Consider the following 25654-nt stretch of genomic DNA (forward strand, 5'->3'; position numbering starts at 1 on the left):
CACCACCAGAAGTTTGCAGACACTCTTCACGGATCCTACGGGCAGTAGCACGCCACCTGCAGTGCACACTTTGTAAGTCTTCATGTAATTTTGGAATGGGGTTTGTTTCACAATTATCTCAAGGCCGACATCATCTAGTTATATATATATATGCCTTTTTTAAAACCACACTTTCCCCTTCCACTCAACTTTCCATTGTTATGATTGGAAGCAGCACTTTGTGAACAGCAAACGTCTTTAGCAATCCCATTTTGTAGCTTACCCTTCTATTTGAAGATGTCACTAATTGGAGGACTGTAAGGTTAGCAGTCTTCCACTGTGAGTGAGAGCCATAAATATTAATAATGAATTAAAACCCCGTTTTATTTTTGGTCCTTCATAATTTTCTAAGAAGTGGAATTCTGAATTTTCATGAGCTGCAAACCTCAATCATCAAAGTAAACCAGAAATATCACCCCATGTGGATGAGTTTTTAAATATAATTCTTAGTAAAAATAAACTTCTTGTTGATGACTTATTGTATTTTTGCTAATATGTTTAGAATACTATAATGTCTCTTGGCTAAATAAATGTGTTTACTGTATATGCAAGCGTAAATAACACGTCGCGCGCGACGTCATTTTGAAACGTTGCAAAACAGTTTCTTCCGGGCCGCTCTTGAACGTCCCCCGGCTCTCATTGTGCAGCCGAGGAAACATCGGAAGGTTTCGACGACGTCGGTATGAAATGGCAGAAAGTGCCTGTGTCGCGGAAGCACCGAGATTAGGCTACGTAGGAGCTGCACATGTTTACTGTGGCGACCCCGGCCTGCTGAACTGAGAGCTAACGGGAGTGCGTCTGTTGGGGGGGGAAAACGTGGATTAAAGACCACCAGGATTTCCTGCCTATAAAAACCCGTCCAGCTCGCGTCTGAGGGAGGCAGCAGGCGGCGGCTGCTGCAGGTCGACACTGCTGGAATTAACCGGAGAGGGGTGAGCTCTGCGTTTAGGTTTTTTTTCTACCTGTTTTCTGCGTGGTATTGTCAGCCGTGGGGGAGAGGGATGGGCCGAATGGAGTTGCTCTAAATTAGTGTAGCGTTTAGGAAGAGCAGCACAGCAGGCAGGACAGGTCTGGCCTAAAGGCGAGAAGGCAGCCAGTCTGAGTGACTGCTGAGAAGCACTCTACAGTTACATATTTATGTCGGCGCTGCGCACACTTTAGCACGAGCTCGCACCGTAAATAAACCCCGGCTCCTGTTTTTAATCATAAAACTATCATAATGTTGAGCTATAACGGTGACCTCCACTCAGTGCTCATATAAAGCCAGAATACCAGCTTCCATGTAAACAGTGAGCACCAGTTGTTGCCTTTGAATATACCCTGCTTCCAGCAACTAGCATCAAGTTGACTGCCTCAACTTTGAATGCGACTTAGCTCAGTTGCTACCTTAAAAGCCGACACCTTTTGTAGTAGGTAACACTGTAAAGGGCATGTTTGTGTAAGCTAGCGTAAAACGGAGCGTATAGTCAAGTGTTTGCCTTTTTCTGACTCAAGGCTATGTTTTTGTATGTTGTTTTGTAAAAGGTCAATGCTACACCGGTTCATACGTTTATGCTTCCCTAAACACAATTTGATTTGGCGACCCAATTCCTGTTTCGATTATTTCATGAATAAATGGCTCATGCATAATGTTTCTGTTGAGGGCTAGTATGAAACTGAATGAATGTAAAGCAAAAAAATAACCCACTGTCGTTTAAATATACTAACATATTTATCAGAATGACTGATTTCATAAATAGGCTTGGGTATGCACATTTGCCAAAATCATTAGTAGTTTTAAAATGCTGGCTATGCTGAATATTATACCCAGTTTTTTATATGGGCAGTTGCCCAGGGCGGCATTTGCAAACGAGGTACTCACTACAAGGTAAAACTGTCAGTTATACTGTCAGTTGCTTTTATCCATATGCTATTGGTGAGAAATTTTCAATTGAGTTAACTACAGTGTCTGTAGTCAATCAAAATTACTCACATTTTAATAAAAAAAATGTAGCATTTTTGCTGCTAGATTATTGAATAAGTAGACATATGAGCTCCACAACAAAAATATTTATTGTTTTTAATCTGTTATTTAGGTTTCTCAACTATATCATATTAGTGCAACGTGCTATTATACCAATAGCATTGAGATTTTAAGGTTGAAGGAGTTGGCCTTTGCTTAAAGAAGGGATCCATTTGGTGCCATTCTCTATCTTTAACTCCTTAACTAAAAGAAACTTAGAGATGTAGGTATTAACTTAGGGCTGCGCTCCACAGCAAAGAGAAAACAGAAAAGTAATTGAAGAACTCAAAATCACCTTTTTATCGCTCTCCACGCACTTGTTGCCATAGCAACTGACAACAGCGCCACTATATGTTTCAAGATTCAACACCAAAGAACCCTCCATCATTTCCCCACACAAAGAACAGAACATTAAGTCCGTTGCAGTATTATGTTTTTAGGTTTGATGTTTATTTTGTGATTAAGTAATTGCTGCGGTAGATTAGCTACTGCTGCTGTTAGCTCATCTAACACAGTGGTGTTTGATTATTGAATTTAAACTCCTAATCTACTCATAATCTGCCAGAGAGTTGGTGTGTAGGTTGCCTTTGTTTTTGTTTTTTTTAACTGAATCGAAACTCACATAATTCTGCAGCACATCTACAAGTTAAAGTTGTCAAAGTCAAGCTAGCAAAACTGACCTTCTTTCCTCTCCCTCACTATGTTGTTAAATTAGAACTTTTTCCTGACTTCGTTTTGTAGTCGTCATAGAGTTGACAATTGGTAGCAAAGAACCGCGTCCCTTCTTCTTTTATACATCACGCATACATTTAAAATTTAACACGTTCTGTTGATAACTCGACAGCTAACACCAGTGCTAGTCATCATCAGCAAGCAACCTTTTACCATCCAGCAAGGAGCTGAGGGGTGTGACGTCTTACTTCAAAACGCAACAGAACACATCAACTATTGAACTGTTTTCAGTAGTTTGTTTGTTCCTGACCGTCCACCACTCACTTCTAGCCTTTTCCGTCGACGTCCTTCAAAGGACGCGGCGCCTGAATTCGGTTGGACACACCCATCTTCAGTGTCGTTATTAATCAAGCTTGATCATAGCTGAAGCAAGCTGAGGTAGGTTTCAGCTTGCGTGTTGTCTGTGTTTCCAGTAAATGCATCTTGTTCCACTATTGATCTGAGACGCTTGTGTAGTGATGTTTTTGGCTCCATGCACTGCACACTGCTGCAGGGGAATGCACCAAGAAACCTGACTCCTGCACCAAAAAGTGAAAGGTGGCCAGAATCTCGGCATGCAAGCATCTGTACGTAAAGATGTGTACTGAGTTGGTGGTTGAATGTGCCGTTTGTCCTTTGTCTGATCTGGTTGCAAAGATCCAAATACCGTAGAGACACGAACTGAGACACGAATTGCATGTCTCAGTTCGGCCAACAGTCACGTAGATTCATGGTTGGGTGTTTCTCTGTCCTCCTGTTGTTCGGCCATCGCTGTGCAAACAGGTCCGAAGCTCACGTCTCGTGTTTCTGTGCAAATAAGACATAAGGTGGTAAAACAAAGTTCATCCTCAATCAAACAGCTGGGGATAATAGAAGGCTTAACTACATACAAATACTTTTACTTTAATTTCTTTTTTCACTATGTAAAATTGATTAACATTAAGTCTAGGGATGTAGCTGACAGTTATTTTAATAATCGTTTATTCCATCCATTATTCTGACAAAGAAAATTGAAAAGTCTGCAGATTTTTCATTTAATCACTTCTGCCTTTTTATACAATATTAAAAAAAATTTAAAAGATGCAAATAAACAAGTATTTAAATGTCTTTCTTTTTTAAAAATAAGAAAGTAAGCATTTATTGCATAAATTACAATAACATGAAATTCCTCTAGTGAACATTTTGCTCATTTGTATCAAAGAATGTATCTGCAGCTAAAAATACTCCTAACCTCAACATGTTAGAAAAGCTCAGGCCTTATGAAGTGTATGACTGATCTGGTGATTAATTTTTGGATTAACAGATTAATATTTGAATAACAAAAGGCTCTTAATAGGAGTTTTATTTGTATTTTTCTAACAGAATTTGAACCAAATGAAGCTAAAACTATAGCACCTGAGGAGTTCTGGATAACGCATATTTAGAATTTTTTTCTCTCTTATGTATACATTTTTGTTCAGTTTTGGCTTAATTACCACTCTGAGTGTGTTGTTCTTTCATAAAAATGTGTTTTTTAGTCTCTGTACTCCAGTTAATGATTATTTGATTACTGAATTAGTTGACAGTTTAATTGATTCATCACAATTAATCTGATTCATTGTTTCAGCCCTGATTAGATCCTAAGAAGTGATCAGCAAAAGGACCGAGGCTCATGTAGAGGAATGATTCTCATGAGTGGAGCTCATCTGTGGTGTTGGAGCAGACTTATGTTGTCATGGTTTTTCATCTTTAGTGTGCATGGGGTTTATTGATCTTTTACTTTCAGCAGTTGGGTCAAGGTGTGACTTAATTATTGCTTTTGACACTGACAGTATCTCTGAGCACGGCTCTTAACAGTCATCTCATCTGCATGCTGCTGCACCAAACCTGAATGGATCTAGATTAGCTGTGCACTGATTGCAGGTTTTTGGCCAATCACTGATCTTTAAAAAACCTGACCTCCTGATTCCGATTTTAGTCGATGCTGATTTGCTTTTTATGTTTGAAAAATCGCCAAATATTGCGACAAAGTTTCTAAGTTTGCAACAGTGGACTGATTTTCACACTTTTTTGGGGGTAGATAAAATCGGTGGATAACATTGGTTTTCCATGAAAGTGTCTCCCACAGTTAAGGATCCCTAATTAAAGCTAAATAAACTCTGGCTCTTTTTCATGAAGGACGATTTTGTTTACAGAGACCTCATATTTCATTTGACTTGTTTTTTTGTTATTTTATTTATTTGTTTTGGATATTTAAAATGTCTTCTAGTTCCAGTGTTAAATGCTCATTAGAATTTAAATTTATTGATCTTTGAGAATATGTTGCATTATTATGCCTTTATTATATTACTTGAAGATGGTCTCTAAACATCACCGCAATACCTGCTGGGAAAATTTATTGTCCAGCAAAATTTATCATGACAGGCCTTACTTCACTGTTGTTAACTTGGCTCTTTGGTCACTATATTTAACAGTTGTTTGGACAAATAAATTCCTAGTTTAAAAACTGCACTAATTTAATAAGCATAATATGTGGTGCTGCTTTCAGTCCTCACTCAATCACGATCAGTGGGTTTGCCCATTCAAAAAGTCTCCAAACAGACACATTTGTCAACAAGTCATTAGCGTAGCCTTGTTTCAGCCAGCTCACCGGCAGTCCATGCAAGTGTTTCCCAGCTACGGAGCGATGGACAGCGGTAGCTGTAGCTGTCTCTGCTAGCTGTTCAGTTTAGCTCCGAGGCTTCATATCCCCACGGTAACGGGTTATCTCAAGGTATTTCTGTGACTGGGCAGTAATATTCAGACGCCATATGTATGTTTTTGGTGTAGACCTCTGACCCCTCACGCTGGGTTGTGTTTGGATATATCAAACCTCTCAGGTACATATATTGTCAGGAAGAGCACACCTGATGACTAGCCAGAGTTGTAGTCAACACAAACTGGATCTGGATGTTCAGGGAGAACTTGATGATGGCTGAAACAACCTATTCACATAAACATACTTTCTGCGGGGAGTAAATATATACACTCTTAATGTCAGCTATATTTGCTTTGGCATTTTCATGTCAGAAGTGATTCAGTTTCTGCGACAAATTAAGCTGACAGTTTTTGCTGCTTGTTAAAAAAAAAGAAAAAAAAAGGCTAAATGTGACATGAAGGGGTGTTGAGTTATATTATGTGAGGAAACTAACATGCTGTGGCAGAAACATCTCAAAGGTTAAAGATGGCGAACGTACCAGAATAATTAGCAGTCCCTTAAATGGCCACACATAGTAGCCATGGCTAAACGTTGAGATTCAAAGTGTGTTTTAATTGATTTTCTCAGATTGGGAAGAGATACACTGGTTAGAATTGACTTCTGATTATTATTTCTGCAACCGACAAGATGAAAAATGATTTTTGTAGCATGTCTGTACATTGCACCAAGTCACAGTCGACTTTGCATTTTCAGCATATGTAATCAATCGCTAAAGTTTGCTGGCTGCCATATTTGGTGGTACATGACATTGCTAGAGCAATGCTAGCAAACTAGAGCTACACTGATACAGATTTTTTAAGGAAGATGCCAATTATTTTGACATCAGTCTAACTGATCACAGATGTTTGCTGCCTTTTTTCCTTCTGTTCACCCCATGTTTGATTTACACAATAAAAATGACACGATTATATCAAATACCAATTTAAAACAAGAATGGACAAAATGTAAAAAGGAAATATTGAAAATAAGTCAATGCATGATTTAAGAGTAGCAGTAAATAAAAACATTAATATAGAGAAAATAATTAAATGAAATGTTGCAGTAAATAACAATATTGCATTAAATGAATACTGAATATGAAAAAGAGAAAAGTTATTGAAAACTGATCAAAAGTATATGATTGGGGAAGCAATGAAAATGGAATACTGATGTTACATTAGTACTGTTAGAAATAATAGAGAAATATTACCTCATGTCACAATATATAATCAATAAGTCCACGAATATCGGCCGGCCGATGTATCTGTCGATCTCATAAGGCAGGGTGGTAACCGGCAGTTATTTGGGAAAAGGACAAGTTATTTTTTCACCGAGGTCAAGTTGTATGGAGTCAGAATGTCTTTTTCTAATTTCAATAGTAGCTAAAAGTTGGTTGCACTAAACCTAAAGCGCTACACTAATGGTATTTTACAGAACCTGATGCTAAAGAGCTAACTTTATTTCCAATTACATCTGTGTCAGGACCCCATCCTGACACATTGAAACACTGTGATTTCCACACTCCTGATCCCAGTACATATGCTCTACACACACTGCTAAAACATACCAGATCCAAAAAAATCCCCTGTTAAGTGTCCTCACTCTCAACTCAGCACTTACAAATAAATTAGTTGTATTTTTTTCCCTTAACAGAGCAAAAGCAACAGGATATCAGGCCTGCTGTAGCTCTGATACCGAGAAAATGTGTGGAAAGTGTCCCTGATAAGAATGGACAAGGACTGTTTTTACAGCTGTTGCTTTCTTATCTGTGTTTACTCTTGTGTATGTCTTTTCTTTTTTTGTTTTAAACTAAACAGCCCCCTGTTAGCCTCATTCTGTAGGGGAAGATGACTGTGTTTCAGCTCTTTAGTGATGTGAACACATTCTCCGTCTCTCTGTGCCCCAGGACGGTTTTGCTTAGATGCACTTCTGATCTGAGATGAGGTGAATATGGCAGGAGGGAAGGGGGAATACGACGCAGATGAAGCCAAGCAGAAAGCATCACGCATCTCTCGGAGGAAAGGAGCAGGCAGAAGCTGTTCAGAACTCTTGCTCTTCATGTGTCACACCATGCAAATTCACTGGGTTTCACTAGGATTTTCCACCAGTGATCAACACACAGCATGGGATAGTTACTAATTGGAGGATTGATGTTTCAAATTGTTTTAGGAAAAAAAGATGCAAAGAGTTTTTGTTGCATTAAGAGTTATGTCGAAGACTGATCGCTCGGTGATCCTCAACAGACATTTGCTAGTCAGTTGAGGGTTAAACATCTGGAGACTGACATGTTTGTCCATTCATCTTTGCAAAATTACTTCAGGTCTGTGAGATTACGTACAAATTGTCTGTGTACAGAATTTTTAAGCATCAATTCTCAGTTGAATTAACACGCCAGCCTTAAATCTTTTGCTGAGGGTGACTGTAGTAATCCACTTTCAGTCAAATCTGCCAATCCTTTCTGTTCCTACTTAAGAAAAGCATCACTATAGCTGCCATGTTGGAAGGTGGGGATTGTCATGCGAATTTTAAAGGGGCAGTGTTATGTTAAATTTACTTTTTTGAGCTGTACATCATGTTATAATGCTATTCCTTCATCAAATACCTAGAGTGTTGCCTAGATTCTTTCATGCATGCTTGAGAAATCCTTTAATCTCCCATGGCAACCATTCAGCGGTCCAAGACACCTGGATGGACCTTTCAGTGTCTAGCGATCCATTCCGATTTTTAGAGTCTTGATTTGATTGAGAAACGGTTTTCTATTTGAACGTTCTACAGATTCTGTCTAAATTAGGTGACTGAGAAGAAAAAAGATTTATTTAAAACAATTCAATAAGGTTCTATGCTGTATCAAATTTCATCAGCCTACAATTAAACAAAAAATAGGTTTGTGAATAAAATTCTGTAATTTAAATTATCAGTATTATGTTAGTTTAGCTGCATGGGTTTTTTCTTAAATAAAAAAAATATCAAAGACTTCATCAAAATACATATGGTGGACAGACTTCTAGGGCGGATGAGTGGGCGGGTAATGTGATATGTGTTATACTAGCAATTAGGAGCGGCAAAGACAATTTAGACATTCAATTTTTCAGCATTTTCAGCCTGCTGGTAGAGGCACCAGGGTAGTCCACCAGTGGTCCACCATGTTTTTTTTGTTTTGTTTTTTTTTTTTTCAAAAATCTGGAGGTACACAGCAGGGATCATAATTTGGAAATAATAGAATGTGACTCTAATGGGCTGGTGCAGGAACGTTCAGTGCATCAACTATAAACATGGCTTAATCCATCTTTACTGTCACTGCTACTGATCTATAAAAAACCCCATTTAAAACAAACAACGCTTAGCCTGGTGGGGAGCAAGTGAAGCCTGGTGGCTCACCAGGCTTATAGTACTGGAGCAAACTCTGACTCTGAATCCCCAGGATTAGGAATTGTGATTCTCTATAGAATCGGTTATTTTCTGTACCTGCAGTTTTCAGAGCAAATGTTGCAATGCAATCAATCTTTGACCATCTTGTCAATTGACTGACTTTTAATCAGGCTGCTGCTTTTGTGTTGCTTGCTCCTGCCTTATCTGCTCCCAGGACTGGCTCAGATAAACCGGACCAACTAAAGAACCGGGGTTACCTATGAATAGAGGGGTGGGAGAAGAGGAAAAGACTTGTAGGTTTACTGATGGGAAAAGGGAATTGGCAGGGTAAGATGGCAGTATTTAGACAAGTCTCTGCAAAGCCTGTATCTTCTCAGTTCAGTGCTCCAAATCCCACTAATGGTTTGTCATCCTCATACCCAGCATGAAACCCTGCTTCCTGCTTCCTGTCTCCCTCTGCCTGGGTCACTGCTCCATAACCCCAGCGTTTAGATTTCATGCAGACTACATGTACAGTTCATCTGATGCATTTCAGAGGCGCAGTAATCTCTGGAATTGATGCCGTGTTGGATTGTGTGCATGACCAGGTTGATTTTCTGCCATCTGAATCAGAGCTTTTGCTGGTGATTGTAGACTTTAATTGAGCCTTGTAGAATGAGGCCTGCATTTGCACATTTAAGGTTGATCATTTATGACAACAATTCTCTTTAAGGAGTTGGTTTCATCTACATCAGAAGAAATCCATTTCAATATAATTGCAGCTGCACTGATTGTTTTCCGTTGTGTCTGAGTTCTGATGTGATGTTCTGTCCTGCTGATTTGGTCCAATTTGACCTGTAAGGGTTGAAATTTGGGCCAGTACCGAAGTCTGATATTGATAGTGCTGTTACACCCAATAACCACTATTCACCTTTGTAGAATATTCCCCTAGCCTTTAGACACCATAAAAAATGACTAAAAGGGAACAAGATGTCAGTTGTTAATGTCCAGTTTTACTTATCGGACCGGTACTGAGATGTTAAACTATCAACATCTATTGATTTCTCTCTAAAAGCTAAAGCTGATAACACGCATTTTTCTGAAAAATTATTATTTTGTTGTTTTTTTCCAAAATTGGGGCACTTTCTTTAAACAAATTTATTGTAGAACTTCACATTTGCGAAATTATATGGTCAATGGAGATGCAGCTATTGTAGCAGGAGCAAGACCTGACTTTAGTTGTGTATATGTGGAAAGTTATTAGCAATTAATACTTGATCAATAAAATAATTGCGAAGGGAGTCATTAAAAATAACAGGTGGAATAAAAAAATCTGGAGGAAGGTATGAGAGACAATTATTGATACCTTGAGTTTTTATAAGTTATAAACCAGTAAAAAAAGAAAATCGATCAAAATGTTTGTCCATCCTCGTCACATCCACTGTGATCAATAATCCTGATGTAGTTTATTATTATATACAGGCCAAACATGCTGCTGATGCATGAAACGGGCTACTTACGTTTTTTCCATGTAAAAACGTAACTTTGATTTTATGTTGCGTTTCTATGTAACTTTGATACAAGTTATGTGAAAACTTGATTTTGTTTAAATCCTAAAAATCTCTAAGAATCTTGAATTGAGTTAAGTCCGTCTTACAGAAACCCCGTGTTAAAGATGCTTTTGCTTTGTGAGGTACTGACACACTGACATACCTGTCATACTGCTGAACCGGTGCCGGGACCCGGGCGGTTGAACTGGTTCTGTGTACAGTTTGTGGTTTTCCATTTTTCCTTCTGTTCACAGCCAACAAAGCCTGAATACTCTAGAAAACACTGAGTGGAATTTCACAGGCAACGTTAACAACAATAACAAAAAAAAGCTCAATTATCACCAAGAAATCCCCAACAAATGGATCTATACGATCTCTGTGATGCGTTTCTACGTTTCATGGTGCGTTCACTGACAGCCACACGATGGTGACTTTGCAAAAGATGGGAAACAAACTCTGCATCCACTAAAGCCAGTCAGTAAACGGATGCAAATTAAGTTTCTTTTTTTATTAATATTTTCTGTCATAATAGAGAATCATCTATGTTCAGCGCAATTCTTTAGTTTCATGGTCAAATAAAATATGAATGAATAATAATATTTTCACGGACTGGAGTTTAAGGTGCGGCGGATTTTACAACAAAATAAACACCGACACATTTTTTAAAAATATAATTTTAACCTTTTAACATAAAGAAAATGGTTATAAGTAAATTATTTGTTTTTAAAAATATATATGTTTAAGAGCAGAATTTTTTTTTCACCTCTAACAAAATCCCTTGTTTTATCTCTTTTTTTTTTTTTTTTTTTTCAATGAACCTAAGCGTATGCTCCGTCTCCACTGCAGATCTTGAGAGGCCTGCCCTTCTTGGATGCCCAGCCTCAGAGTTCTACCAAGGTTTCATCATGAACCGGAACAAGCGTGAAAAGGAGTATTACAGCATAGACGTGGGCGATTCAACTTTTACGGTCCTGAAGCGCTACCAGAACCTCAGACCTATTGGATCCGGAGCGCAGGGAATTGTCTGGTGAGTCTGGGTTTCTGACAGGGACAAAAAACTGATGTTTGACGATATTTCAGTGTTCCTAACAAATATTAGCTCTTAAGTTCTACCTCTTGCTCCAGTGAATTAAATATTTACTGTTCTTTGTTATTGATACATTAGCAGCACACAAGCTACAAAGAAGTGCTAATGTGACTCCATGCCGGCTTCACCTCGTTCCTTCTTACTTAATGTTCGTTCTGAGAAGAGATGAAAGAACTATTAGACATTATAGATGTGGGTCAGTTCATTTCTATTTATGCTATGCTCTGCTTTTTAAACAAAACTTTCAGCTGAACATTTTGGTGAAGTTTTGCAGATGGTAATGGGGGAAAAAAAATCATAACTAGCAACAGTTTTTTTCCTATCGTGATGCAATTTTCTATATACATAGGAGAGGAGTTCTCCGCATCCAGCTAAAGATGTGAGGGAAGACATGTTTTTGATAAGAGTGCACCAAAAAATAGGCCAGCTGAGTTCCTTCATTTTGGGAGATCATATTCAGTCACTTTTCAAATTAAAGCTAAACAGATTAAATATCTTAACAAAGGGGAAAATGTCCCTTTGTTCCTGGGGTTTTCTTTATTCTTTTGCAAAATAAATCAAAACGTATATAAGAAATAACTGTGACAAACGGTAAATTTAATTTTTCCCAGATGCATCATTACTAACTGCATTTTTTTCTCTTTTATTTCTGTCTCATCAGTTCAGCGTATGACCACAACTTGGAGAGGAACGTTGCCATCAAGAAGCTGAGCCGGCCCTTCCAGAACCAAACCCACGCCAAGCGGGCCTACAGGGAGCTGGTGCTCATGAAATGTGTCAACCACAAGAACGTAAGAGCTCCGCTTCTACCGTTCTAATCTTCCTGGTTTTAGTGATCACACAATTAAAGCTGACTTTAAACAAACAAACGTATATTTGAGGCAGCACAGCGTCCAGAGTGACAAACGAGTAAGATTCAGTAGAGAGAGGCCGAGATGTTCAGTCAGAGTGAAGCTGACCCTGAGGGAATCTCTGGAAAATGTTAGCCGTCACTGTGCATCCCTCTAATTGGGCTGTATCTGTCTTCATTACAAAAACATCATCTACTGATATGCAGCCATATTCAGAGACGGAGAGTAAACGAGGAAGCTGCCGGCTCATCAGTATTACCATCATACATCAATCCACTGGTTTCCCCTTCTGCTGTTGACAGAAGAATGTTCAGAAAAAGGAATCTGACTTTGGTTTCCAGCTTTACATGAAAAAAAAGGAACAGAACATGTATGTTTATGAAGAGCCATGTGTCTGATATAAATGTTGGTAATGCATTTAAGCCTGTTTGGTCTCAGTGTTCACTGCCGTCTCTGACGGCTGTTTTTAACAAATGGCACTCTGAAGGTTAAAATCTAAATGGCTTGTGTCCAGAATGTGTGGGGTCTGCAGAGATCATTACAAGTCCTGCATTTTGAAGTTTTTTTTTCTATTTCCCCAGATCATCGGCCTGTTAAACGTCTTCACGCCTCAGAAGACACTGGAGGAGTTCCAAGATGTGTGAGTGTGGATGTCTCTCTGGTTGTGAAGTTTGAGTTATTGGTTGGACTCAGGGCTGCAACTAACCATTATTTTAGCTATCAGTTATTTGCTCAGTTGTTCAGAAGATTAATCGATTAATCGGATAAAACATATAAACAAAGGTGGGTTTTTTTTTTTTCATCTTAAATGCAAAATGTTTATGTATTTTTGTACAGTTTTGGCTAAATTACAGCTCTGAGTCAGTTTATTGAACAAATGTCCTTATTTTCTAGTTTGTATATCATTAATCGATTACTATTATTAATTGGATGGCTATTTCAGTAACCTGTTAATCACAATGAATATAAATAACACAATCGTTTCAGCCCTACATTGTATGATGCTAATAATCTCCCTCCAGATTCCAAGGCAACACGTAGCATTAACAAAGTTCTGATAAAGATAACCAACTGAACTAGAGCCCAGTTTAGAGCTCAGGCAAACCTGAAAATGATGTCAATTTTTATTGATTCTCTGGGAGTTGTGGATACACTGACACAACTCGGATGAAATGGATTTCAGGACAGCAGTTCTTCTCTTTAGCTCAAAGTGGAAGTCCTTGTTTTATGGAAACTGCTTGTGGTCATTTTTCCTTTCAGTCTCGAGTTTTTATCTAAGATATATTAGAATGTAATCATCATAGTAATTGAGGGAATTGGGATTAGAATGGTTGTAAAAAAAAAAAGTTATAAAATGTTCCTGCTTTGAAGTTTAAAGTGTTTAAACTGGGTTCGCCTCAACAAAATATGCCTGTAGTAAGTTTTTAAATTTCCAAAAACTGGAGTATATCTCAGTACTACATTTCAGTAGGTCACATTAGATTACATAAATAACAAATGATTATTGTTTTATGAAGTATGATGAGCGCTCCCATGATTAATGGAACACAAAGAAAGTGTGTGTGTGTGTGTGTGTGTGTGTGTGTGTGTGTAATAGAGGGTTCGGCTGTGTGTTTCTATGCGGCTCCGTCTGCCTGATTGGAGCTAAAAAGGAAAGTGGACAAATCACGGCCGGAGGGCTTCCAGACTCAGTCAGCGATAGAGGATGAGAGGAGACTCCATTTGGTTTGTTGTCTGTTTACATGAACACACATGTGCATCACAGGAGCCGTGACTGCATGTTGTTGAAATTTGTGAAGACGTGTATGGGACTGGCATTTGTTCTCCATTTTTAGACGATCATATTTCCAGCTTCTGTCTAATAACCACATGGTCTGCAGAGTGGCATCAAAGCAGGACTAGTTCATGTAGTGCAGCCTGGTTTAGGCCAACATGTGAAGGTTATGCTGCAGTGCCTCCTTTGTGAGGATCCATGGTAACAGGAGTTGTTTCTCTGCAGGTATCTAGTGATGGAGCTGATGGACGCCAACCTGTGTCAAGTGATTCAGATGGAGCTGGACCACGAGAGGCTGTCCTACCTGCTCTACCAGATGCTGTGTGGGATTAAACACCTCCATGCTGCAGGCATCATACACAGGGTGGGTCCTGCTGACACACCATGTGTTGGGCAGCTGTCGCTGTCTGTCAGGAGCCGATACTATACGTCACTATCCATCATTATTTATCACGATCCATTACTGTGCATCTGTATTCATCGTTATCTGTTGCTATTCTTCACTATCCATTGCTATCTGTCTCTGTTACCATGCGTCGCTATTGTGTGCTATTTTTCCGATATGTGTCGCTATCCATTTGTTATCCATCTATCCCTATCCCCTTTTTGATTAATGATTTAAAAATGTTAATTTTCTGTCATTTTCAGCCTGAAAATGTCCTCATTTCTGTAATAAATATGTAGGAACTCTCAAGTGACTCAAACCGATACAGAATATTTGACTTCCTGTAATGAATCAAAATCCATCAGCTCGATCAGTTTTTAATGGTCTGTTATGTTTTTGTGTTTTCGGTGCAGGACCTGAAGCCCAGCAACATTGTAGTAAAGTCTGACTGCACACTGAAGATCCTGGACTTTGGCCTGGCCAGGACCGCTGCCACCGGCCTCCTCATGACGCCCTACGTAGTGACCCGCTACTACCGCGCCCCCGAGGTCATCCTGGGCATGGGTTACCAGGCCAACGGTGAGTGATGGAGAAGGCGGGGAACGGCTGGTCAGGGACTGGGCCGCTGCATGTCCCTAATCCCCACCCTCCCTCCTGCTGAGGTGTTTCAGCGGCACTTCCCAAACACACACACACACACACACACACACACACACACACACACTGATTCGGTAAAGGTTACACTCAGAGGGGAAGTTGGCATGTGGGGCATCCTTGCTTTGTGGGGTGAACTTCCTGTGTGAAGACTCTGGTGGTGGCAGCAGTGCTTCAGCATGTGTTTGATGTTTTATTAAAAAGTTTCTGGTTTTGAGCTTAATAAGGCCTGGCTAAAAGCTGCCATTATGAAAAACAGGCTCCTGTGCATGACTCAGCAGTTTCTCCTTCAGACCTGGATAAAGATCACAAACACAACCTTCTAGTTTGTTTGTTTGTTAGACCAACACAAAGTGAAAGAAAAGGATTTATGGTTTTCAAAATCTTTTAATAGAAATCGGAAAAAGTGTGACCTGCGTCTGTAGTCGGTTCTCTTCACTCCGATGTCTTAAAATGAAATCCAGCTATTTTTTAAGTTGTTTTGAGACTGATGGTTTTGGTATTACTTATTCTGAAATGGCCCAGTCAAAGTCCACACTTTAGCACACACACTGATACTCTGTCCACACTGATTGAGCTGGAGCTTTTCTTGCACAGCGGTGTGGTCATAAACATCAGAAACATGTAAAACAGCCACTTCATCCGAGCCACTTCTACAAACTATTTACTCATTACTGTTTGGGAAAAGTCCAAATTTTACTTCTAAAAAGTGTTGAAAACCACGTTTCATTTTTCTTCTCCTTTGTGGCAAAATACAAAAAGTTGAAGTGACGTGAACACTTTTTTTTTGTTGCCAGAATCTACTCCACTAAAATCAGGGCCAGAATTAGTTTACAGTGTTTATCTGTGAGGCAAGTGTAACAGCCTGGCAGGAATGACAGGTTTCCATTTTTTCCTCCTAATCAAAATGGCGTCTTCCTGAAAGCAAGGTCTGGTGTTGATAGTCCACAGATATGGTAGCCAGTGAGCAGAGCGTAATAATAACCACTAGGTGAGTTTTTGGTGATTAAGGCTTGATTATCTTGCAGTATTTTTGAGGTGTTGAACAGTAAAACGCTGGCCCTAATTCTTCCTGCTGACCTGTTGCATCTGTGGCTCCCCTTCTCTTCTCCCTCCTTCAACGCTGCACTCATGTAGTGGATATTTGGGCTGTGGGCTGCATTATGGCAGAAATGGTTCGCCACAAAATCCTTTTTCCTGGAAGGGATTGTATCCTTGAGCTGCTTGACAGAACGTTTGCACAAAGTCTTTCATGTTAACTTTTTCTCCTGTCAAATGCAACTATTAAAATTCAATTTCTTTGAATTAAAAAAAAAAAAAATATAAATATATATATTTTTTTTTACCCCGTCCCTGTGGCAATGTGACTTGCTACCACCCACCTGCTGTCTCTGCGGATACACAGACAACTCTATCCGCTCGAGCAGCAACATTGTCGCTAGCGGCGCTGTGACTGTCACATGAAAGACCCCAACGGAATTTTAATAGTTTGCTTTTCAACAGAGGAGAAGTCAAAATACCATAAATTAGCCTTATTTATCCTCCTGCTGCTGCTGTTTTCTATAGCTCCATCAGTAAAGAAATGTCTCTTTTTTTGGTTATGTTTGCATGAAATTAAATTGTAAGTATCTGCAGTGGGGTGCAGTGAGGATATAGAAGCTGCATTGATGCACAGAAACGAGAGTCAGAGTCTCACATTTAAGGGATTGTTCAACATCAAAACAATCTCTTAAATTCGACTTATTAAAAAGGAGTCAAATTCAGTAACAAATTTCGGTGCATTGATAAATCAGCAATGATAATAAAGGGCTTCGGCTAGGGATGCACTGATTGCAGTTTACTGACTGGCAGACTTTTTTTTTTCTCTTTAATGTGAGATTTTCTTGTGCTAAATATAAGGACGAATTTGCTAAGTTAGCTGTGACTACGGCTACGTTCACACAGCAGGTTTTGATGCGCAATTCCGATTTTTAACGTAGATTAAGATCAGCCGATGCTAGCATGAGAAACCGATCTTATCCACCATCGCAATGTCTGAAAATCGGACCATTGGACAATCGGTCCCCTTTCACTCTGCTGTGAGAAAAGACTGACTATCATTCACTTCTACATGTACACGGTTAGCAATAAGCTAGGTTCACACAGCTGGCAAACTTGGCCCAAATCTGTATTTTTTGCCCACATACCCGACTTTTTCACAACAGTCTTTTTACCCCCCCAAAAAAGTCAGATTTGAGCCACTTCCATATGTGGTATTAATTCAGTGACGTATCTGATTGTTTTCAAAGCGTCTGCAGTCTGAACAGTCATGTTGCATTTTATCCGACTTTTACATTATTGACGTGAAACAACGTGAGTCATAATTTTGCACCAGAAGACGTAAACAGTGGCTGAAAATGATAGTTATAAACTATAAAATACGTTTGCAGAAGTCCCACCGCTTAGCCCCGACTACGCATCTAGAGAAGAAGTTGTAGTTGATGCTCCACAAATGGTCATTGCTATTAGTTATCCTTAATTTTAATATCTTCCTTTATGCTTTTGAGCTTGTGATGATGCTGTTGACTGATTTTGCTGAATAAACTTTGAAACTGACTCATAGTCGGATGTGTCCGTTATTATTTCCAGAATCGGTGCGCTGCTGTATGACATCTATTTGGGGTCTCTTTAGGTTTCTAAACCATTCACAAAAATGTGACTGCTGTCGCATTTAATTAGTAGTCTGAACAACCAAAGAAGCAGATTTCAGCTATTAAAAATAAATCCTAATTGAGCATCAAGATTTGCTGTGCGAGCGTCGCTATAGTCACCCACACTGTTGCCAACTTTGTTGATATATTTAGCAACTTTTCAGACAAGAAAAATCTTCGGCATTGGCAAATCTTTTTCTTTTTTTTTAAAATCAGTGATCGGTCAGAGAACTACAATTGGTGACCCTCTAACAAAACCCCTTTAAAACGCACTATTAATCTGTTTCAGTAGATGAAGCTTTGTGGGACCCTGACCTCGACCAGAATGCACTGAACCGCATGAAATCATTCCGTTGTCATGCCACCTCATGTCCATCATGAGTTTTACTTCTGATTTTTCCCCCCATTTTGTTTTTATTGTTGTCCTGTTTGCTTTCTTTTTTGGTTTGCATGCTAATTTGGTGGTTGTCATTTCATTTTTCAGTTGATGTCTGGTCTGTTGGATGCATCATGGCTGAAATGGTCCGAGGTAGTGTGTTGTTTCCAGGCACTGATCGTATCCTTAAGTTAAACCTCCATCCAACTGCTCCCCTGCCCCCCAGCCCCACCTCACTGTAATCTGAATACTCAGTCTCTGTTTGTCTGACATCTTTGCACACAAAACGAGAACTTCAGGTTTTCTCCATATTAAATGGGCGATAAAGTTCAGCAACTTCCAATGCTGTGTTGAGGTTGGAGAGATGTTTCCTCCTGTTCAGAATACCAACATTTCCAGGTGGTTCAGCATAGTTTTCCAACGTGAAAATTCAAAAATAGTCAATTTTATTTATTTCAGTAAACTAATTTTATGAACTCAAAGAAAGATGTCCAGGTCTAAAGAAACTTTTCAGCATCGGCTGATTTTCTGCTGACATTCTTGCCATGAAAATTACTTGCATGTTCCTCTTATTATTCTTCGAGTTACACAACTTTTATAAAAGGATGTAACCTAACTTAAAAGTGTTATCTAGCTCAAAGTCACAGTCGATTTTAAAAGTTTACCCACCCCTCATACCAGGTTTTTGTCATATTGAAAAAAGAAATTTAGGCCACAATTAATGATTTCAGAACTTTTTCAACCTTTATTGTGATGTAAAACCTGTAAAATTCAGTGGAAAACAAACCAAAATGTTCTGCAAAAAAAGAGAATAAATAAATGACTGCGTAAGTATGGACACCCTCCTATAACAGTGACTGTAACTGGAATTAACCAGGGGGGAGGGTGAGAGGAGCAGCGCCACATGGAGGATGATTCACAGCAGTAAGACCCGCCTCCTGGCTCTGATTGGCTGTTTCTTGTTAGCATTGGAAACAACCAATCCCGCGCCAACTACTATGAGATAATAATAATGAGATTATCCAATTATACTGTCACGACATAATGACAGTTTCAACAAATATGTAAAACAAATTTTTTTAATTAGAGTTGCATACTGCAGCTTTAAGGATGCACACATTTATGCAATCACATTAATTTAGGTCTTTTACTTTGTAGGTTGAAAAAGTTCAGAAATGACATTTACCAGTTGTTTCATTTTTTATACACTTATAATTGTTCAAGTTATGTTCATATGCATTTCATAAAACAAAGTATAGAAAAAATTATTTGATTTGGAAAAATCATTATCAGAGCTTTAATGTATTATTTTTTGACCACAGAAATGTCAACTGTTGTAATGAGATATTAAGCCACAGACATGTTCCTAATTGTCTTATCTTTAGTCACCTTTATGCATATAATCCTGTCCTTTGTGTTTATTGTAAAGGTGGAACAAAGATGTCAACAAGCATTTAGTTGTGTTGTGTGTTACATCTGTATTTATGTGGTGTTTTTTTTTTTTTGCTTCTTACAAACAAAAACCAAATTCTTATATTTCAGCCTCTGGGTTAGTTAAAGGTGAGCAACTGAAACTTCAGCTGACATGTAAAACAATCGGTAGCGGTCATTAGAATTCATTTGGTAAGTAGATCCTCTCAGTGAGGCTGACTGGAAAACATCCATCTTCAGAAAAATGTGTTTTCCTCTTCATCTACGACCATGATTGGAGCGTTTGCAGATCCATCTTTGTAGTTTTCTTAATATCGTTCACGCAAGATATTGACCAGTGGAACAAGGTGATCGAGCAGCTGGGGACGCCGTCTCAGGAGTTCCTCATGAAGCTCAACCAGTCGGTGAGGACCTACGTGGAGAACCGGCCGCGTTACGCCGGCTACAGCTTTGAGAAGCTCTTCCCCGATGTCCTGTTCCCTGCTGACTCTGAACACAACAAGCTGAAAGGTGAGCGCCAACTGGTCTTCTTTTGGTTCCCAGTCTGTTAAAAAGCTGGTGTGAAGGTTTACATGAACTTATAAAAATATTTTCGGGTGTTTTTCTTTTTGTAAGACATTTCTAACCTGTCAGGTAAGGGTAACTAGGTTAAAAATGGCTGCTTCATCTGTAAGCTACTTGATCGAGAAGAGATTGGAATCTAACCTGGAGGAACTTTAACTACACTGCAACTTTTTAATTCCAGCTACTTAAAAACTCTTGTACTCCTTCATCTTTTTCTGAAATAAGCCTTTTCCCTTTTTTGCTCATTTTTCTGTAGCTGTTTCTTATTTCTCAGCTGTCATTCCCTGCTTCGTCTCCCACCACCTCCGACATCCGGTTCCAGCTGGAAATGAATCACACTTACAAACAACAAACCCACTCAGCTGGAACAGATTAGATATCTAACCTGATTTTTTCTTTTTTTTTTTCTTTTTCTCGTTCCTCTCAGCGAGCCAAGCCAGGGACCTTCTATCCAAAATGCTGGTAATAGACGCTTCCAAGCGGATCTCTGTGGACGAGGCTCTCCAGCACCCTTACATTAACGTGTGGTACGATCCGACTGAAGTGGAGGCAGTAAGTACTTCAGGTCAAACCAAAGACGCTTTAGAAACAACGAGTCACGATGGACTTATCGCTCAAAGCCACAGAACCTACCTTATTTGTGCTTATTTAGAAAATACATCAATAGCAAATCATAGTAGTCATCATATTTAAATCTTTGGGATAATTAGTTATAACTCTCGATACGTACTATGAAAGTATTGTTGGAGAAGCTCTTTTTATAGTTTCCTACATCAAGAGTGTCCAGTCACACTTAAAAAGTCTTAAAATGTCTGAAATTGATTAATAAAAAGGTAAGTTGGCCTTAAATTCGTTAATCACAAATCTTAAACTTTGTGATGGCAGCACTGTTAATATCTATGTAAATCTATGCAGTTTTTATTATTGAGTTGAACGCAGACAACTTTATTGCATCCATGTTACTTGAGGCAATTGAGGCTAACGGTAATTAGCAAGCAACTGCAAATTTATCTGCATTTAGCTGGACGGTGTTCGTTTTCTTCACCATTGTATCACTGTTGTTGCCAACCCATATGATGCTACATTTATTAAGACTATAGAGAGCCATATGCAGTGTGACGAGCATAAAACTACTGCCAAGAGCCACAAACAAACCCCAGAAATGTCAGTTTTGCTCCCTTGGTGGCTAATGCAGAATAGAAAGCCACACATGCAGCTATGATAACAAGTAAAGAAAGATATTTAAAGGAACAGTGCATTCCAGCCTGTAACATAACCACTATGTTACAAGTCTTGATGCACTTAAATTGAATTCATAATGGTCTTGAATTTGAGCTGGTGAAGCCTGCAGAAACCCTGTAGACTCAAGTTCTACAGTCTTGACTAGAAATAGACGTTTGTGCTGCAAAGTTCAGCCTTTGAATTCAGTGACGAACACAAGAAGTTTCTTTAGAAACACAATGACTCATCCGACACATCATGATTTATGACTGTAATCAGGCAGATTGGCATATGGAGCAAATGGCTGCTTTCATTCGTCTCCTGTGTCACGAACACTGAACATTTAGATTTGACAAGTGCATTTCTACACACACTGCGATGTGGCGCCTCATTATCACATCAGCTCTCAGGCCGTCTCTGGATGGAGAAGACGGGTCGTTTCTGGTCTGTGCAAACAAACTTTAACTTGTGGATGAGTGGTAACTGGGTTGGATGAACGTGTGAATCCATTAAGGCAAAAAAAGATCAACAATGTGTACAAAGCATAAAATGAAAACTGAGACCTACTTGTTTTGAATACACAATATTGTAGGTTTTTTGTTTTACCCTAAATATTTACAGTTCTCTGGAAATCTATTCACACCCCCTTGAGCTTTTCTATTTTTTTAGAAGCATAAAGTTGATCATGAGAACCAAAATTGCAACATTTATTGCGTTTTCACTCGGTGCAGCTCATATCAACGCAATCTCCTCCGTCACGAAATGTATTCAAAAATGGAGTGTCAGATTTTAGCAGTTGTAGGATTTCTCTACAACCACATTTTTGAACCAAATATGTTGGAAAAATGTGTTCACCTCCTCACCTGTGGGGGCGCTGAACCAAGAACCACTGAAGGAAACAATATAAAAACCTCTGAAGAAGACACAAAACACAACTACCTTCTTCACAAAATGGAAACAAAGAGTGCTGTCAGATTTCAGAGGTTGCAGGATTTCTCTTTTGTCTTTGATAAAAGACCACAATCTATTTCTCTTGCTAGCTCTAGACTCTTGTGTTTGTTTTGGTTATATTTACCCAGAATGCCCTGTGCTGTAGTCAGCTTCTTGCTTTTGAAGCGTTCTCTGTTTTGCCTAAAAACCTTTTACTGGGCTCAGTTGAAGTGAACTCTGGTACGGTTTGAATTCATATGTGAACACCATGTAGACTAGATACCGCTCCAAAAGCAGGAAGCTGAGTATTGTGCAGGGCATTATGGGTAAATACAACTAAACAAATGCGCAAGTGTAGCGCTAACAAGAGAAATCACTGTTTTTTTTTTACCAAAGACGAAAGAAAAATCCTGACGGCTCTCCATTTTTGTTTCCATTTTGTGAAGAAGGAAGTTGCACTCAGTGTCTTCTTCAGAGTTTCATGTCGTTTCTACTCTGTGTTTTTTGTTGTAGCGCCACCACAGGTGAGGAGGTAAAGGGTTTGAATCAAAAATGTCACAAATGTTGCAACTTTGGTCTCCAGTCGAACAGAGTCTACTAAGATACTGTCCGGTGTGAAAACACCCTAAGAAAACAATCGGTGATGAAGATGTTGAGCACTTTAAGGCAAAGTTAGGGTCAGAACACAATATCCAAAGTTTTGGACATTTCATCCACCCAATCCAATATTATAAAATAGAAACATCCACAAACCATGAAAATTCAAAGTGTGGATTAGGATTAGACGTAACCACATGAAGCGCACACTGCAGACATCCAGACTATCTGCCTTGATATTGTTCATTCACTCTGAAATACACAATGAATGTTTCTGCTTCCCGTTGCTTGTTGTTGAGGAGAAACATTCAACAGGCAGACTAAAGCATCCGACTGTGTGTCTGTGTCTCTGCTTTGTTTTAAAGCCGCCGCCCGCCATCACAGACAAGCAGCTGGACGAGCGGGAGCACACAGTGGAGGAGTGGAAAGGTAAAGGAGAAGCTCTCGTCTTTTTTTCACACGCCGTGAACAGCCGACACGTCACGTCGTCTAACCCAGAAATCAGACATTTCCTGATGTTGTGGTGGAATTCAGTGATGTGGAAACATCAGAGTGACGCATGCAAGTTTAAAATGAGCCTGAAACATCAGTGACGGAAACATTTATGGTCTTTTATTTTGGGATCATTTCACAGTAATTTGAGAGGCAAACATTCATTTTCTGAATAATTTTAGATGAAACCAACCTGGAGAATGTTGCTGCAGCACATTTAATAAATATCAGTTTGTACTCTCAATACTCTGCACCAATATGACTGTCATTTAGTTAATAAATGCCCCTTGTGGCTGCATGATGGATAGTTTCTGTTGCCTAGCAGCAAGAAGGTCAGGAGTTTGAATCCGGGACTGGAGTTTTTCTGCTTAGACAACAGACAGATTGATGGACGCTCCTTGCCTGACTCTACAAGTTTTTCCACTTTTTATATTTCATTTTTTATCATGTGGAAAATTATGTAGAAAAAAAGGTCTTGTAGATTTATCACATCCAACATGATTTTTTTTATCTACTTCTGTACTAGTTTTGTCTTATTTTTCTCAGCATTGTGTAAAACACACAAAATGTTCCATAAAAATGTCACATCTGTCGTTTTACAAACAGGTAATCCACTTTTTTTCTACAGTAAATCCTTAAAAGTTTATTTTCAAAGTAACCAAAGTCTTTACATAAGAGACTACATTTAGATCACCAAACTGTGACCGTTTCCTTTCTCCTCCTGTTACATTTTGAACTGAATGAACCAAAGAGCAGCTGAATGCAGAACTGTGTATTGTTCTATTTGTGCAGAGTTGATATATAAAGAAGTGCTGGACTGGGAGGAAAGGACGAAGAATGGCGTCATCAGGGGACAGCCTGCGTCTATAGGTTGGTGGAGTTTTATTGTGTTTCTTTTTTATTCAAACTTTTATGCCTATAATCTTTCATTTATAGGAGCAGGCATGTTGTTAAATACTAAATATGTAGTAACAGTCCACAACCAAAAGTCCCTGATTGTTAATGTGGCCTAGAAGGGTCAATAAAATTCAAAAGCTAAAATGCAAGTTATGCTAAACTTTCTAGCATAACTTGTTGCTTTTACATTCTGTTGACCACTCTGGGCCACCGTAGATTCTGCATTTATGACCTGCAATAAATGTAAGAGAACTACAGAAAAACTGTCACCTAAGATATTTACCACAAAACAACCAGCATTTTGTTATTAGTTGTGTTTTGTATTGACTGTAACTGTTTTTTGCATCTAATGTCAGATAATGGGGACAAATAGTTCATTTGACCATTAATTAGCCTTTTATTTGACAAATCTTTAAAAGCTGACCATTAGAAATCGGATGAAACATAATTGGGAATCTATCTTAATTAATGATTTTTAGAATTAGGGGTGTACCAATAAATCGACCAGCTGACTATTATAATATTTAGCAACTTTTCAATCTAAAAAAATCAGCAGCTCATTGGGCAGTTTAAAGATCATTGATCGGCCAGAAAACTTCAATCTGTGAAGCCATAATTAGAATTAGTTGAATCTTTTTATTTAGCTAATTTAGCTGTTTAGCTTTAGCTATAAAATGTCACCTGCATAGATTTATTCTTTTTCACAGAAACCTCATACCTGCAGTAATTCCCATCTGCAGTCTCAGGTTTGCCCACGACCCCCTCCACCCCTTTTAACAGTAACCGACTGACCTCTGACCTTTTCCTGTTCCTCATAGTACAGGTGCAGCAGTGAGCAGCAGCCCTCGGCAGCAGCACCATCCCTCCACGTCCTTGTCCTCCGATCCCACCCTGACCGACACGGACAGCAGCCTGGAGACGGCCCCCGGCACCGCTGGCCCTGCGGGCCCCACAGGCCCTGTGGGCTGCTGCAGATGACTATCACACCTCCCCTCACCCCACAGCACCCTCCTCCCCTCTGTGCTCGTCTCCAGTAGTTTAGTGTATTAGTCAGATAGCTGTTTAAGAAAAATGTCTGAAACAACAGATCTTCATCCTGTTTTCCTTTTTCAAATAATCATTCGTAGACTTTTGTTTCTGTTCTAAAATATAAATTTTTTTGTCTATAATTTATTGGGGTTTTTTTAGAAAATGGTTATTCGACAGTAAGATCTCTAAAATGATCTATTTTTCTTTTTTGAAAGATCTTTCGACAGTTGATATATTTTTTTTCTTACTGCTTTTTACAACTCGCCATATAATTGTAGATCACGTTTGTACAGATTCGACGGTAGCTGTC

The 25654-nt window shown here is 39.0% G+C and overlaps 1 protein-coding gene across 4 annotated transcripts; it reads left to right on the forward strand.

Annotated features, from left to right (window-relative positions):
• The first annotated feature begins 643 nt into the window (after positions 1-643).
• On the forward strand, positions 644-25450 carry mapk8b (mitogen-activated protein kinase 8b). Of its 4 annotated transcripts, none has more exons than XM_015056774.1 (12): positions 644-971; positions 11213-11393; positions 12115-12244; positions 12886-12944; positions 14304-14442; positions 14877-15042; positions 16255-16326; positions 19942-20124; positions 20606-20730; positions 23292-23355; positions 24211-24288; positions 25139-25450. In XM_015056774.1, exons 2-12 carry the CDS (start codon positions 11272-11274, stop codon positions 25291-25293), a joined length of 1293 nt encoding a protein of 430 aa, XP_014912260.1. In that variant the 5' UTR covers positions 644-971; positions 11213-11271; the 3' UTR covers positions 25294-25450. The 4 variants fall into 4 exon arrangements, with proteins under 4 accessions (XP_014912260.1, XP_014912261.1, XP_014912262.1 ...); XM_015056775.1 differs by lacking the exon at positions 16255-16326 and adding an exon at positions 18292-18363; XM_015056776.1 differs by having other exon boundaries at positions 645-971; positions 25134-25244.
• Positions 25451-25654: the final 204 nt, after the last annotated feature.

This window comes from Poecilia latipinna, unplaced genomic scaffold (assembly GCF_001443285.1).
Source record: "Poecilia latipinna isolate Pla-1442-1.1 unplaced genomic scaffold, P_latipinna-1.0 Scaffold1405, whole genome shotgun sequence".
In the NCBI taxonomy this organism is placed as follows: Eukaryota; Metazoa; Chordata; class Actinopteri; order Cyprinodontiformes; family Poeciliidae; genus Poecilia; species Poecilia latipinna.